Source organism: Rhamphochromis sp. 'chilingali', assembly GCF_963969265.1.
Source record: "Rhamphochromis sp. 'chilingali' genome assembly, chromosome: 3".
NCBI classification, from domain to species: Eukaryota; Metazoa; Chordata; class Actinopteri; order Cichliformes; family Cichlidae; genus Rhamphochromis; species Rhamphochromis sp. 'chilingali'.
The window spans coordinates 12,334,100-12,348,449 of record NC_137931.1 but is presented as its reverse complement, the minus strand read 5'-3'; the positions used below and the strand labels follow the sequence as shown (position 1 = coordinate 12,348,449).

At 39.8% G+C, this 14,350-nt stretch overlaps 2 protein-coding genes across 2 annotated transcripts in view; both read right to left on the bottom strand.

Annotated features, from left to right (window-relative positions):
• LOC308393526 (gamma-aminobutyric acid receptor subunit gamma-3-like) overlaps positions 1–7,940 on the bottom strand; it is a 193,582-nt gene extending 185,642 nt beyond the window's left edge. Inside the window, exons 1-2 of the mRNA XM_080877349.1 lie at positions 7,583–7,940; positions 6,969–7,123 (exon numbers count right to left, since the gene is read on the bottom strand). Of these exons, the coding sequence (XP_080733475.1) occupies positions 6,969–7,123; positions 7,583–7,638 (211 nt within the window). The 5' untranslated portion in view covers positions 7,639–7,940. The remainder of the gene's footprint in view (positions 1–6,968; positions 7,124–7,582) is intronic.
• Positions 7,941–10,637: 2,697 nt separating this feature from the next.
• LOC308393525 (gamma-aminobutyric acid receptor subunit alpha-5-like) overlaps positions 10,638–14,350 on the bottom strand; it is a 51,489-nt gene continuing 47,776 nt past the window's right edge. The window contains exon 11 of the mRNA XM_080877348.1: positions 10,638–13,802. Within this exon, the coding sequence (XP_080733474.1) occupies positions 13,685–13,802 (118 nt within the window). The 3' untranslated portion in view covers positions 10,638–13,684. The remainder of the gene's footprint in view (positions 13,803–14,350) is intronic.

The window sequence follows — 14,350 nt, the reverse complement described above, 5'->3', positions numbered from 1 at the left end:
GATCAAATGGACCAATATGGCAAGGCCATGATGATCCATTTGGCAAAGTAAATCCATTGGGTATCTTTGTTGGTCTTCAGACAACAGTTCTGACGGGTAAAGAACCAAATGGGACAGGCAAAATAAAAAAATAATAATAATAAAAAATAATAATAATAATAACTTTTATATATATTCTTAAAGCAAAATATTATATAGTAAAGCTTTCGGTTTAGTCAATTTACTTCCCTGCGCTCACCTACTGTCACGAACTCTGAGTAGTGACCGAAAGAATGAGATCGCAGATACAAGTGAGCTTTCTTCAAAGGGTGTCTCTTCCTTTGAGATGGGGTGAGGGGTTCAGCCATTCAGGAAAGGCTCAGAGCAGCTCCACTACTCAACCACATTGAAAGGAGACAGCTGAGGTGGTTCGGCCATCTAACGGGATGGCTCTTGAGTCCCTCCTGGGTGAAGGTGTTCTGGGCATATACCACCAGGAAGAGGCCCCAGGGTAGATCCAGGACACACTGGAGAAATCTCTCAGTGGGCCTGGTGTTCAAGTGGGTGAACTGGAGGAGGTGGTTGGTGAGAGGGAGGCATGGGCTTCTCTGCCTATGCAGAGAAGCAGAAAAAAGACTGCACAGAAGAAGAGAATGGATGAACATTAATATCATTAAAACAAAACAAAAGATATGCCCCCTTTCTTCTGTAGCTTGTTGGTGGTCGTTGTTGTTATTTGTGATTTCACTATGCATGTATCTCTCTTTTCTGTTTTTTTTCCTTTCACCCTGCAATAGATGTCTGTCCATCCATGAGCCTGTTTCTGCTGTGAGTTCTTTATCCCCACTGTCTCCGAGTGCTTACTAATAGAGATCATCAGATTACTGGGACTGTCTTTCTGTAGTGTATTTACTTTGCAATATATAGACAGTTGTGTTGAACTGGTGTCACATAAATCAAACTAATGCACTGTAGTTTTTAGCAGAAGGAAGTGATGCATCAGTTAAGAGGTATTTTCAGTCCCATTTGGTGATCTGCTGAGTATTAATGACAGCAGGGTGATATTTGTTGGAGTCAAAATAAAACTTGAATCTGTCTTAAATGAAGATTTTAATTTGTTGGCCCTTTGTATTTTTAGAATGCGCCTCAGACCCAAGTTTAATTGAGTTCCTTGAATCATCCTGGCTTCCAAACTTTAAATGTGAGTGGCTGAAGAGCCCTCGCAGCATACAAAGCCTTCCACTCCAGCCCTCTTTGTCCTCGATTCCACAGACGCAAACACTGACACATACACCAATGCATCTTTGCACAGTACATGAGGATCACCCAGATCTCACACAGTGATCACACTCTGAATCCAAAAGGAAAGTGACACAATAGGGACACAAAAGCATCTCATCTTCATCTAAGGGGAACTGCTTCTTATCGCTTAAGGTGAGGCTCAACACTTGCTCTGCTTGGAGGATATGTGGGTAGCTTTTCCCTTCTCAAGTGGACCAGTCACCCACTTTATATGAAGATTAGACTCGCTGCTCACTTCACAAGACTGGATGTGACAGGAGGAAAACAAACAGAGACACTAAGTTAACAACCCTGTTATACTGTAGTCTCTTGGATTTTTTGGATTTTCACTGTGTTGAAACCTTTTTATCCATTCTAAAGTAAAATATCTCAAAGGTCTTTGAATTTCAGAGAATTTATAGAAAATAGATTAGTTAAAATCTGAAGCATAAGGGACAAAAGCTTGATTAGTCAAAGCCTGACTGAAAGCACTGAGCATTTCACATAGTTTTAGGATTATAATACACACACACAAACACACATGTTGGGTATTCATATCTTATGGGGACCTCTAATTGAAGTAATCCTTTCCCTTGCCCCTAACCATGAAAAATGAATGCCTAACCCTTACCCTAAACCTAACCAAAACCTACACGAAAATCAAAGTTTGAGTCTCAAAATTGCCTTCAAACTTGTGGGGACCAGGATTTTGGTCCCCATAAGGGCTGTTGGTCCTTATGTATAGTAAATTTTAAATGTCTGGTCCCCACAAAGATATAAATACACACTCAACTACACACAGACATACAAACACACACACACACACAAACTCCTTTCTGATGTGAATTTTGAGGCTATTTGTATTTATTTAATTCAACATAATAAAACTTAAGATCTAATTAGGGCAAAGGTATTGTTACATTTTTATGTTTCATTGTATTTGACTATTTTTTGTCATACCATATAATAATAAAATATTGTTCTACGTGCCTTTGTATGGTCTTTACTGTACCCATAGTGTATCAATTTAAAAAGCTGTTTTCTGTCAATGAAAAAAATAAACAGAATAACGTTATTAATAACTTTGTGCTGTGCTTCAATTGGCATACTGCTGTACAAAGTAACCAGGTGGTGAATTTCTTTGCACTTCTCTCTGTCAGTGCTGATAATGCCAATGTTAGTTAGCTAATAGTAGCAGATTTTCTTTCAGGCGAGGAAAATTGTTGTCTTCACTGTCGAAGAATTTAGTATTATGCAGATTTTCTGTGCTGAAGAAGTGAACCTTGCTTTGAGACACAAATGTTCAACTTAGAAATTAGCAGCCAATTAATAGTAAAATTTCACATTTTCTTAAAACAACAGTATGTGCTCTGGTTCCACAGCCAGCGGCTTATAAACAAGCACAACTACAGACGAGAAGAGGCAAACAGAAATACAGTGTTTTTATATATGTGTGTGTGTGTGTGTGTGTGTGTGTGTGTGTGTGTGTGTGTGTGTGTGTGTGTGTGTGTGTGTGTGAGGATGACTTTGATTTAGTCAAAATCAAGGTGTGTCTTAGAAATGAGCCTCACAGTGCTGACTTCAGTGGCTTCTATCCGTGTGAATTTACTTTCTTTGCTGTGTGTGTGTGTGTTTTCTCAGAGATTCATTGCAGCGGATCTCAACAGAACCCACTCTCTTTTACAATGACTTAAATGTCCCAGATCTGTCTTTGACTCAGCGTCATCTCCAAGTATGTTTGTAAGTGTGTTGTCTGTGCATGTTTTCCCATGCACACACACACACACGCACACACAAACACACACATGCACACGTGCTTCCACTGCTTCACATAATCCTGCTAAGAAATTAACATTTCATGGACGACACTGAGGTTTGTCAACTGGATCTCATCAAAATTTCATCCCTAATTATGGAAGCAGAGCCGTAGGGTGATCCCCCACATGCCCACCCCCTCTTCCCGCAAGGTGAACTACCAGGCTGAACCGATCCGAGCAAGCTGCTGGTGAACGCGCGAGAGAGGTAGGAAAACAATTGTTGATGATATCTGGGAATCATTTCAAGCATTCCGAGAAAGACAAATAAACATTATTAATGATTGGAAGATACAGTGTTTCCCACCAGAGCCTGAAAATTCATGAGCAAGGCTTTTTAGTATAAACCTGAGGGTGAAGAGTGTAGCATCTGACTGAGGCTTAATAAGATGAAGTTTTAAAAAAAATTCTCAGAATTATGATGTTTACTAAGAATTCACTCTTAAAGTCAGGACCAAATCCTGGCATAGGTAAGTGATTCACCAAGTATCTTAGCCCTTAAAAGAGCTCCTAAGGTGATAAAGTGTTCAGAGTGGGGAAGATGACATTTAGAGGATTAAGAGTTTTTTGAGCAGGGAAAAAATGGCAGAAAGACAAAGTTTAGAGGAACTGGAATACGGCAAAAAGGTGAAGGAAGCCGAATATATGAAATTCATATAATCTGGTTCATCTTTTGAAAGGTGCTTCTGTGATAACAAAAAATTGCAGATTTTCATGGAAATGCATCACTGTCTCTTACATTTTGATTAGAGTGAAGATTTAGGGGTTGGCTCCCTGGGGTTTTCTGGTTTTTGGGAATTTGGGAATTATTGCTCCAAAGTGTACCCTGCATTACTCTCCTTTTTATTTACAGTGTTTCTGTGATTTACTTAATCAGTGTTGAAAATATTAGTTAAGACCACAAACCCAACAGTAATGTGTTCACTGAAGTCATAAATGAAGCAAAACTTTCTCTTTGGCTGCAAAATAATTCAAATTGTATAGAAGTCTAAGGAGTCGCCCTCTGCTGGACATTGGACATAAAGCAGGGTTTATTTGATTTTAACATTGTCTTTGGTTTTTTATTGCATGGCTAGATCTATATTTTATTGCACAGTTTACGCATGAAATTTATGCAAAAATAACTGCCAGTAGCTGTCGAGTTGCAGTCAAATGGTGCAAACATCTTTCCGGATACTTCACAAGTTGGACTTCAGTTGTCGTACAGCACAAGTGTACCAATAAATGTAGCTCAACAGAGACACACTGACTATTTGTTCACTTTGAAATCACTACCATTTCAATAAGTAATCCATTCTTAGGTCTCATCCCAGCGAGACCTGCATTTGCACACCCCCCCTCCCGTGTTGACTGTGGATATGTCCTTGAGTTCTGCTTAAGCAGGACTTTGTATGCAGCTTCTGAAAACTTTTTGAATGGCTGTTGGTACAAAATGTCTTTCATCCTAATGTAGGCTGAACTAATAGAAAAATACAGAATATTTCAGACAAAAATTACCTCTGTATAGGAAGCTTGTCAAAAATGCTTGCATTTTATTTCAACATTTAAGTGAAGTGGAAGTGGAAAATATCACAGTGAGCTGCGGGAAGCAAAACAAAATTAGAGTAGAGCAGCTCCCAAATGGCCTACACATATCAGATTGTATTGCTGATTGTAAATGCAAACTCTGAATCAAGGGAAAAGAAACACAAGGAGAATGTTACCAAATGTCGAGCGTAAATTGGAATATGAGAGAAATAAAAATAAGGTCACAGCAGAAACAGTTGGAGTAATGTCTGCCTTCACATTCAGAATAGTGCCGCTAATATAGTAAAGGCAGTCAGTCTAATGACATTGAGCCACTGTGCTAAACCCCGGTGAAAATCGCCTCACTGGAAACCACCACACCTCTGACTCCTCTACCACATGTCCATAAAGACAGGCTGCCTTGATTTCTCCAAATGACTTCTAAAATGCTGCAGCAACAGAAGCCGGGATTGCACGTTCATCACAGAAAAGCCTTCCAGCCAGCAGCCCACCAATGAGAGGACTCCGGGGAACAAACCGGTAACCATTTGATTAGAGACCTCACTGAAGAGGAATGTTCTCCTCCAAGGAGCTCAGGGCTTTGATTGCACCACAGCAGCGAGAACATGGGTGCAATCAAGGGAGGATTTGGACTCGTGTTCCTGTCATCACCCTCGCTCTCTCACACACACACAGCACAAACTGGGCATGGCCTGCCAGCTGTGGGTAACTCATTCTATTACATGTGTGAAAGCGATAAATGTCTTTGTGGTTTGGGAGTGACAGCCAGATAAGCTAGCACGGTGTGCTCGTATTTACATTCTTAGTTTTTTGATTTATTTAATGACCTTTTGATTCAAACTGAAGTGGTTAAAGCCAACCGGTGTGCTACGTTTTGCTAAATGCTACTGTCACTGCTACTATGCTAACAATGCTAATGCCAACATGCTGGTGTTAAGCAAGATTTTTTTTGTTTGTTAAGCATAAAAAAGGCACCAAACTCAAAAGATCAATGGATGAGCCAGTGTTATGTCTACACATAGCAGACAATTTAGCAAAGGACCAATTTCTTACTTGCAGCCTGTCGCAAAAACACACTATTTGTTTCCATTGCTTTACTCGCATCTACAAACAAAAAAAACCCCCAAACCCTCCAAAAAGACACTTAACTGAAAAACTGGCATATCTGGGCTTGGTGTACAATGTTTCCTTAAAAAAATGAGGAAGCTGGACAAGTAGGCTTAAAAACCTATCTACAGCATACATTTGAACAGTAGCTGAAAGTCACATTCTTAAAAAAAGCTAGAAAAACATTCAGCAAAGATCTGACACAGGACTTGAGAGCCAGTGATGTTGCCTTGTCAAAACTGATGGAATTACAAACATGAAAAGCACTGTAAGATTTTGATATACCAAGAAATATGATCTGGAAAGTATCTGGGTGGAAATATTTCACCATGACAATGATCCCAAACACACTGACAATGCAATAAAAGCATACCTGAATAGTAGAAACACAATGGAACAATAGTGATCATGGATTGGCCTCCCCAAAGCCCAGGCCTCAACAGTACTGATAGAGAGGGAAACAAAAGGCAAAACATCCAAAGAAGAGCTTTGAATGTCCTTCGAGAAGCCTGGAGAACTACTCCTGAAGAGAGTTCAGCCTGTATGATTCTAACAAGATTAAAAGTCAATATTTAGTTTGACTGCCATTATTGTTTAAACAAACTCTTTTTGCCTTTTATGTTGTGTTTCCATGCATGTTTGCCCACATTTCTCTGCAGCTATTTCCCATGCTCTTAACAAAATATAGAGAAATGACGGGTGGCTTAATAATTTTGCACAGCACTGTACGTCTTTGTAAATTTGGCTTATGTAGAGCCAACATAAGAACATGGTCCTATTTGCATTTTGAATTAAACTGCATTTAAGTGAATTAGCTTTGCAGATAATTTGCCAGAAACCCAAGAAGTGGACACATTTTATTTCCTCTCCATTTACTGTTAATTTATTGATAGAAACACAAATAACCATTAGTCATGTAAATGATGTAAATACTGAAAAATTCAGATGCCCCTGTAGTTTTTATCTCCCACTAGATAAATAAAGTTCTCAACACTTAAAAAGGACTTTATCCCTAATTCTTGCAGAGATCTCAGCAAACCCAAATCCACCAAATCTGTCCCAGCGTAACTGAAGAAACCTAATTTTAAAATGATTGAGAGAGAGGGGAAGGGGATGTCATCTCCCCACCCTCACAGCAGCACTACTAGTTTCAGCACCATGGACAGCTCAGGCACAGAGCCATTCCCTGGACAGCATCACCAAAGTTTCTCCTCCAACCAAAAAAGCCTCCAACTCCTCTCCACCACTTCTGATCCTTACCTCCGATGTCTGGGCGTAGAGTCTTGTCGTACTCCTTGAGCAAATTGTTCAGAATGAGCGTTGCGTCCTCCTGGTGCGACCTGGGCACCAGCATTTGATTGACAGTGGTGTCCTGATGATCCTCATCGTCGTCGCCATATTCCCGTAAATCAGAGCTGTTTGTGTGTGTGAGAAAGAGAAGGGGTGGAGGAGGGGGCGAGGAGAAAAGGAGAGGAGGGGAACGAGAGGTCTTAATCATGTTTAAAACAGAAACACATTGTCATGAAAAAAGAGGAAAAAAAAGAACATGTTTGATTCATGGTGACTTGGAGCCTGCTGTAAATGACAGTGAGACCCCCAGACTGTGGATTTGGGCGCAGCAGTAAATGGTGCTGTCATTTATCCCCCCCCCCCCCCCCCCCCCCTTTTCTTTCTGTTGGAGTGCGTGTGTGTGAGGGAACCCCTTAGGAAAAAAAGAAAAGAAAAAAGAACCATGCATTACCACACAGACTCTTTCACACATGTATGGGATTTCATTCACAGCAGTCGAACTTTTGAAGCTTTAACGCTGCTCTCAGCTGTTGATCGTAGAGAGGGAGAGAGAGAGAGAGAGAAAAGGTGCAAATGACACTCACCGAGCACCTCCAGCGAACAAAAGTGTGAGGAGGGTGACCACAAACTTGATTGTCATTTTCCCACGCGCGGATCACCTCTGATCGCAGGAACCGGTGGACTGCTGCTGCTGCTGCCGCTGCTGCGTTGCTGCCGCGATCAAGTGCCAGCGCAGTGAAAAGGTGTGGAACCATCAATCCCAGCTCTCAACTTCCTCATCCGCCCACGCACTTTTTTCTCCTGCGCGTCATGTGCACCGAACAGCCACCACCACCTCCAACACCACCACCAACAACAACAGCACCAGCACTACCACAGCAGCGGATCGCGAGCTCTCTCCCGCCCCCGACCTCCCTCCACCACACTTCCTCCTGGTCCTCTTCGCTCCTTCGTGGGGAGGGTTTCCTCCGGGAAAGGCACCCGACGATAAATCAGTGAGATCCAGCCCAACACAAGCGGTGGTAGCCGAAACAAGAGGAGGATGGTGTGTGCGTGTGTGTGTGGGAGGGGAAGGGAGGCGGGGGTAAGGGGCGGATGGGGTGTGTGTGTGTGTGTGTGGGTGGGGGGGGGGGGGGGGGGGGGGGGGGTGCTGGGAGTCTAGTTGACGGGATCCAGCGACGGTGCCTCCCTCCACCTTCTCCCTGTGTGGGCCCAGAGTGGCAGGGTGGCGCTTTCTGCTGCTGGTGGAGGTGGTGAACCTTAGGAGATGAGCATCTTGCGTGACTCATACACTACCTGGATCACAACTGCACACGGAAACACCCCCCTCTTTTGTTGCTCTGACTCTGGCATGATGATGATGATGATGATGGTGATTATTATTATCATTATTACCATCAGATGTTTTTATTATCATTATTATCAATATTATCTTGTTTTAGTTAATTAGTCTTAAAAGAAGAACCGGAACTTCTCAAAACTCAGTTACTTCCTTTCATTCAAAGAAAAAGTCTCAGAAATAAGCATCAATTCATAAGTAAACAGCATAATATGTAGTTTGACTCAGTGCGAACTGATATCTGCAGTTTGCCTGATGATGATCGCCCTTGGAAGTCATGTTCAGACTTTACACGTCCGTTTACGTGCCACAGAGTCACCGCGAGCTCTCCTCCTCACAGTATTTTTTTCTGAATAGGCCCACAGCTCAGCAGGGCAGCCCTGCGTTCAGCTTACAAACCTGCCAGACTTTTTTCCTTTCTGAACTAGTGAGTGCCACTCGAGAGGCTTCGCTGCCCCCTGGCGGCGAGAAAGAGAAAGTCTTTCCCGCAGTGTTGCAGCCGAAAAGAAATAACCTGCTGACCAAGCGTGGACCAGCAGGAGTGATTCATTAATAATTCTCATGAAATGAATTAAGAAGCATGTACATGTAGTTATTTTTGCCTATCCACACTAGTGACAGTATTAGGAGACCTGGAGGAATAATTGATTGATAATGATGACATAATTAATTGAAAATCGTGTTGCCATAGTTATTTTACCAACTCACAGAAGTAACAGTGTTGTCAGCAAAACACACTTTAAGAATAAAAAAAATAAATGTGCAAGTTCTGTCCTCTTTGTTACTTTGTGTGATAAGACTGTTTGCCCAATCTTAATTTGAAAAGTGAATGGACTGACATGGTTTCTCCTTTTATGAGTGATGAAATTACATGATGTTCTTGTCATAGCTTTGCAATCGTTTAGATATTCAGAAGAATTAGCAGCTTGTGATTATCTTTGTGGATAAAAGTATGATGTGTACAGTGAAAGTCCTAGGTTTTGTTCATCAAATATTAAATTGATTCAGTGTAAATGACCATTTATAAGGAACTGAATCATTCCTTAAGTAGTAAAGTGTGTGGTGAGTGCATTTTGTCAGTAGGCTCACTCCTCTACGTTCTAGCAGGCTCACAAAACAGTTATCCATTATAATCAGTGATGAGCAGATTTGTCGACATCTATGTGTGACAAAGGTCATGTAATGTGTTTGCTAATATTGCAAGGCATGCTTTCAAATGTAACTTTGCAATGTGTGTATATTTGAAAAGTGTGCATTTTATCCCAAACCAGGACCTTTTTGTTTGTACACATACCAAAAGGACTTTTAGTTCCAACACTCAAAATATTTTATGCCCAATATGCTGACTTATTTAACTACATGTACATGTATATTTTCGATGTAATTTTGAAATATCAGAAGAATATAAAATTCAGTGGAATCTGGTCAAATGAAATGTACTTGATCAGTTTATACAGAGCACAATCTTTTTTCTGGTGTAAACATAAAAAGGTTGTTTTTTTAAATGATGTAAGTTTTGTCCAAAAGGCAAATTTGCTTGACAGTTCCTCGTTATTACTTAAATTTAGACGGGCAAAACAGTCTCCACCTTGTAGGTGGATGACACCACCTGTTGTTGATATGTGCAGGACTGATAACAAGTGATAAAAGCTATTGCCTAGGCTGATAACTGTCTGTTGCAAAAGACCGACTGATCATTAGGAAAACCATTTCCCAAAGATTTTATCTCAGATGAAATATGTCATCATTACACACAGCAATCCATTTGGCTTACTGTGTGTAAGGCTGTATGGGAAAACAATGACGTGCGCCCTAATAAATGAAGGTTATTCAGTGCATGAAACTGAAAAGCTGAGGGGTTAACATAAAGGTGTGTACTGCTCCGCTAATAGAGCAGTACAAGCTGACTTTTGCTTAGCAGGTCCCATTTAATTAAGCTATAAAGAGTTTATTTGTCAAACTAAAACCTCTGACAGCTTCATTAACTGGGAAAATATAAACACATGTCATCATCTACCATATCATTATGAAAACAATACCACAGCATATCATATGCCACTGAAACACAGTGACAATGGGCCTCTGTATGCCCTCTTAGATACTAGGCAGATCAAACTAAAAAAAAATGGAAAAGAAAAAGTTTTCTGATGAATTTCACATTATATCAAATTAAAGCAAATTTGCATTACTTGTAAAAATAATGTTTCTAAGTGACCCAAATTGCATTAAGTAGTTCATCAAAGCATTTAATATCAATAGACAATCAAACATGATTCAGACATACCAGTGTCAGATTTCCTTTTATATGTGCAGCTTTAATCAGGATTCAACAAAGCAACATTTGAGCTACAGTAGTGTTTGCAATGTACTATATAGCATCTTTGCTAATCCTTTTTATTTGATCATTATCAGTATAATACACAAAACAAATACAGTACATAAAACAAAGAATGAGTGACACAAATACGTTTTTAAGCCCAGCTACAATGGCTTTGCTGCATTTTTGCAAAATTAAGCAAAAGTCTGTTTGATGGGTTCTTTGTAAATATTCTTGTAAAAAGTTCTTGAAAAAAAAAAAAACATGAGCAACTTTATGCATTTTATTGGTCACCTTTAGCCTTACTTGAACAGGCAACTGTTGCTATCGTAGCTCCGCAAGTGTCCTTTAAACCAGCTGCTGGATGTGCAATAAATTCCCCAGCCAAGAGTTCAAAGCGTCAGTCAGCTTCACTGCCCATGAGCTAGCTTGGGATAAAGGGCATATAATCAACCCTAAGTTTGTTCCTAACATGCATCAGCCACAGCTGTCCAGACAACACACTGAGAAAAACAAGTGTTTGTCATGAGGGCTGGGCCAGTCAGGGCTTAAATTGGACAGAAGCCCTTTGCTGTAAGGGGCTTCCCTGAATGGGTGAAAGCAACTTAAGCAGAACTAAATCCCTTATTCTAACAGATGTATGGCAGATGAGTCTGTCACAGTGGCTGAAGGAAGGCGGGTGGGGTTGTTTCTTGGCCAGAAAGAGAGATAGTTAAATGGATGGGTGCATTGGTTTACGCCAAGAAAGATGTGCACAGACATGAGGAAGTCTACCAGGTTTCAGCACTATGGGGATCCTCTGACCTGACAGCTCACGTGAATGAGCTGATATACGTGAGTTACTTGTCTTCTTTCAGCCCCTAGCATATTAACATAATATTAGCTTTGCCAAATTTTTGGAAATGACAGAATTACAATGTGGGTAGTATTAAATATATGATGTCCTATAGTTAATATGATTGAGTTTTCTACAGCAGAAAAAATAAAATCCTATATTTGTCTGTTTGCCAAATATTGTCAACGTTCTATATGTAGCTAATATGTAGCTATCAAGTACAGTATGCTAACACCGACAGAGCTAAAAGGTTGATGCTAATAAGTGTAATATTAATAGGCAGATAAATCATGTTAGTTGTATTAATTTAGCTGGCTAGCATTAAAAACCTATTATGATATTAGCATTGTTTTATTCAGATGATTAATAATATGGTATAATATGCTTATACATAGATTTATTAATTCATTCTTCAATTCATTAATTTTTCAGAAGGTCACTGTTTGCTATTTGCCTATCACTGTTTTACATGCAGTAAAATGCTAATGCCAGCATGCTACTAATAGTAGAAATTGATAAAAAGATGACAAATATTATCAAACATAACACATAAATGCTGAGTATAACAAAGGCCACTTTACATATATGTTATTTTAGCTTGTTATCAGTCAGAAATATTTATTAAATTACTGAGAACATCAGAGGATTTATAATGTATTGAATTTAAGTGTTCATCCATCTGTCTGCCTACTATTATTCTACATGCAGCTAAATGCTAATATCCACATGCTAACAACGATGACGCCAATATGCTGGCATTTAGCAGCGGGTACAGATATTTATAATCTGGTATAACATCATGTAAGCTGTATTTGTTTAGCCTGTTAACAGTCAAAATAATTTCTTTTTGAAAATTTTTGAACTTTCATGTTATTTTTAGTTTATAGACTGGAGGATTATTTTTATTTTTTCCATATATTACCCACCAGCCACAGTAATTTTGATCTGATGACAGCACTAGAAAAAGTCAGAGGATCACCAAAGTTATTGTAAATTTTCCATGAATATTACCATATTAGCCAAATTTATGGACAAGCTAATAGTTGTAGAGATACACTATTTGCACAAACGTACTGGGCTACCTACAGGAGCTGCGCTGCATGGAAACCTATTGCACGAAGCTCCTGCTATACAGTTTTTTGTGCTGATGGTAATGTTGGAGGAGGTTCGGAACTCTGCACTTCAGCAGAGTGTTGATTACACTTATGCACTATATGCCCCAGCTCTTGGCAACCTCACTCTCTAACTTTACGTGGCCTGCCAGTTGGTGTCTCAGTTGCTGTGGTCCCTAAAAACTTCCACTTTTGCAAAAATGCCACTTACAGCTTACTGAGGAATTTCTGAAAGGTACAAAAAATTAGATGAAGGGACTTGCTGCAATGTCTCATTCTATTACAGTAGCACTCTTAAATTAGTGATCTCTTTAGAAAGACCCATTCTTTCCCAAATAAAAGCACAAAAGAGTACAGGCCTAGATTCTTTAGATTTTACACAGCTGAAGCAATGGGACTGAAAATACAAGCATTCAAAGAATAACAGGTGAGACCCAGTACCTTTGTCCATACAGTGAACTTCTGTCAGACTGAAGCTGCTGTCCACAGAAAAAATAATGAAGGCTATATGTGTTTGTCAGGGACATTATCAGTGACTTTTTACAGTAATAGTTCCTTTGGTTATATGTTAGAAAACAAGGCTTAAATAAAGCTCAATAAAAACAACTGTTTAGTTTAAAAAACACACTTGTTGAAGAACTCAACTACTGCAGACCTAATCAGAAATACACAGACAGAAAGTGTGTACTGTTACTTGATAATGTGTCAGATACAAACAGGAAGTCGAGGAACAGACAGATTACAGATTGGTGGGGGGGAGATGTCTCGTCTGTATCCTGTACTTGGCTGCCATTGCACTGAAACTGAAACATTGTCTGATCTGACAGAAAGCTGGATCTTAGATTTCCATAAATGACAGCTTCAACATCAGTTAAACAGCACGAAAATACCACAGCATATCCTGGCACACAAAGTCAAAATAAAATCACTTAAGTCCACCTTAAGTACACAATGCAAAGCAGATAGCAGCTTATGTCACCCTTATTTACATGGTTTCTTACCAAGCCAGTGTATAAATATCTGCTTAGCGGCCTAAAGTTTTTGAGGACAATGTTCCCAGCAGCAGGTGAGAGAGGTTGGTGTTCAAAATCCATATGATAGATATGAAGAACTGATATTTCTGTTGGGAGCATGGGGTCCTCTTATTCCTGAGTTTGTCTCACCACAAACCAACACATGCTGTGCAACAGGTAGGCTTGAGCTGTAATGACAAAATGTGTGCTCGTCACTTTAATTAAGTCACTGTAGATATAAAATACAAATCAGTCCAAAGATCACGTTTGATCAGCTCTTCTACAAGCCACAAGAACGAAACAAACTCACACATGTACACAGAAGAAAAAAGATATTGAAGACAATAACATCATTAACATCAACATTGGGCTTTTTTTTTCTACTAAGGGCTTCAGAACACAAATGTGACAATCTGTCTTTTTGTTTACGTTGAAAACGAAAAAGGCTATTTACATGATTCTCTCATGACACTCGGCCTTATTTCCCCAAATTCTTTGCAGCTTAAAGGCCTCGTCGAACCAAGCTTTCAAAACAGAGAAACATTCTGAGAAAAAAAACCAATGCAGTCCAGTGACATTGGATTAGCTCGCGGAGGTGAAGTAAATTAATGCAAATCAGGGTGCAATTTTGATAAACTTGAGCCCATCGATTGAACCCAATAGTAAGTAATTCTGAGAGGACAGAGCTCTGCTGTGTTGCTCACTTTTGTGGACCGTTATGAGTCAGTTCATGGTA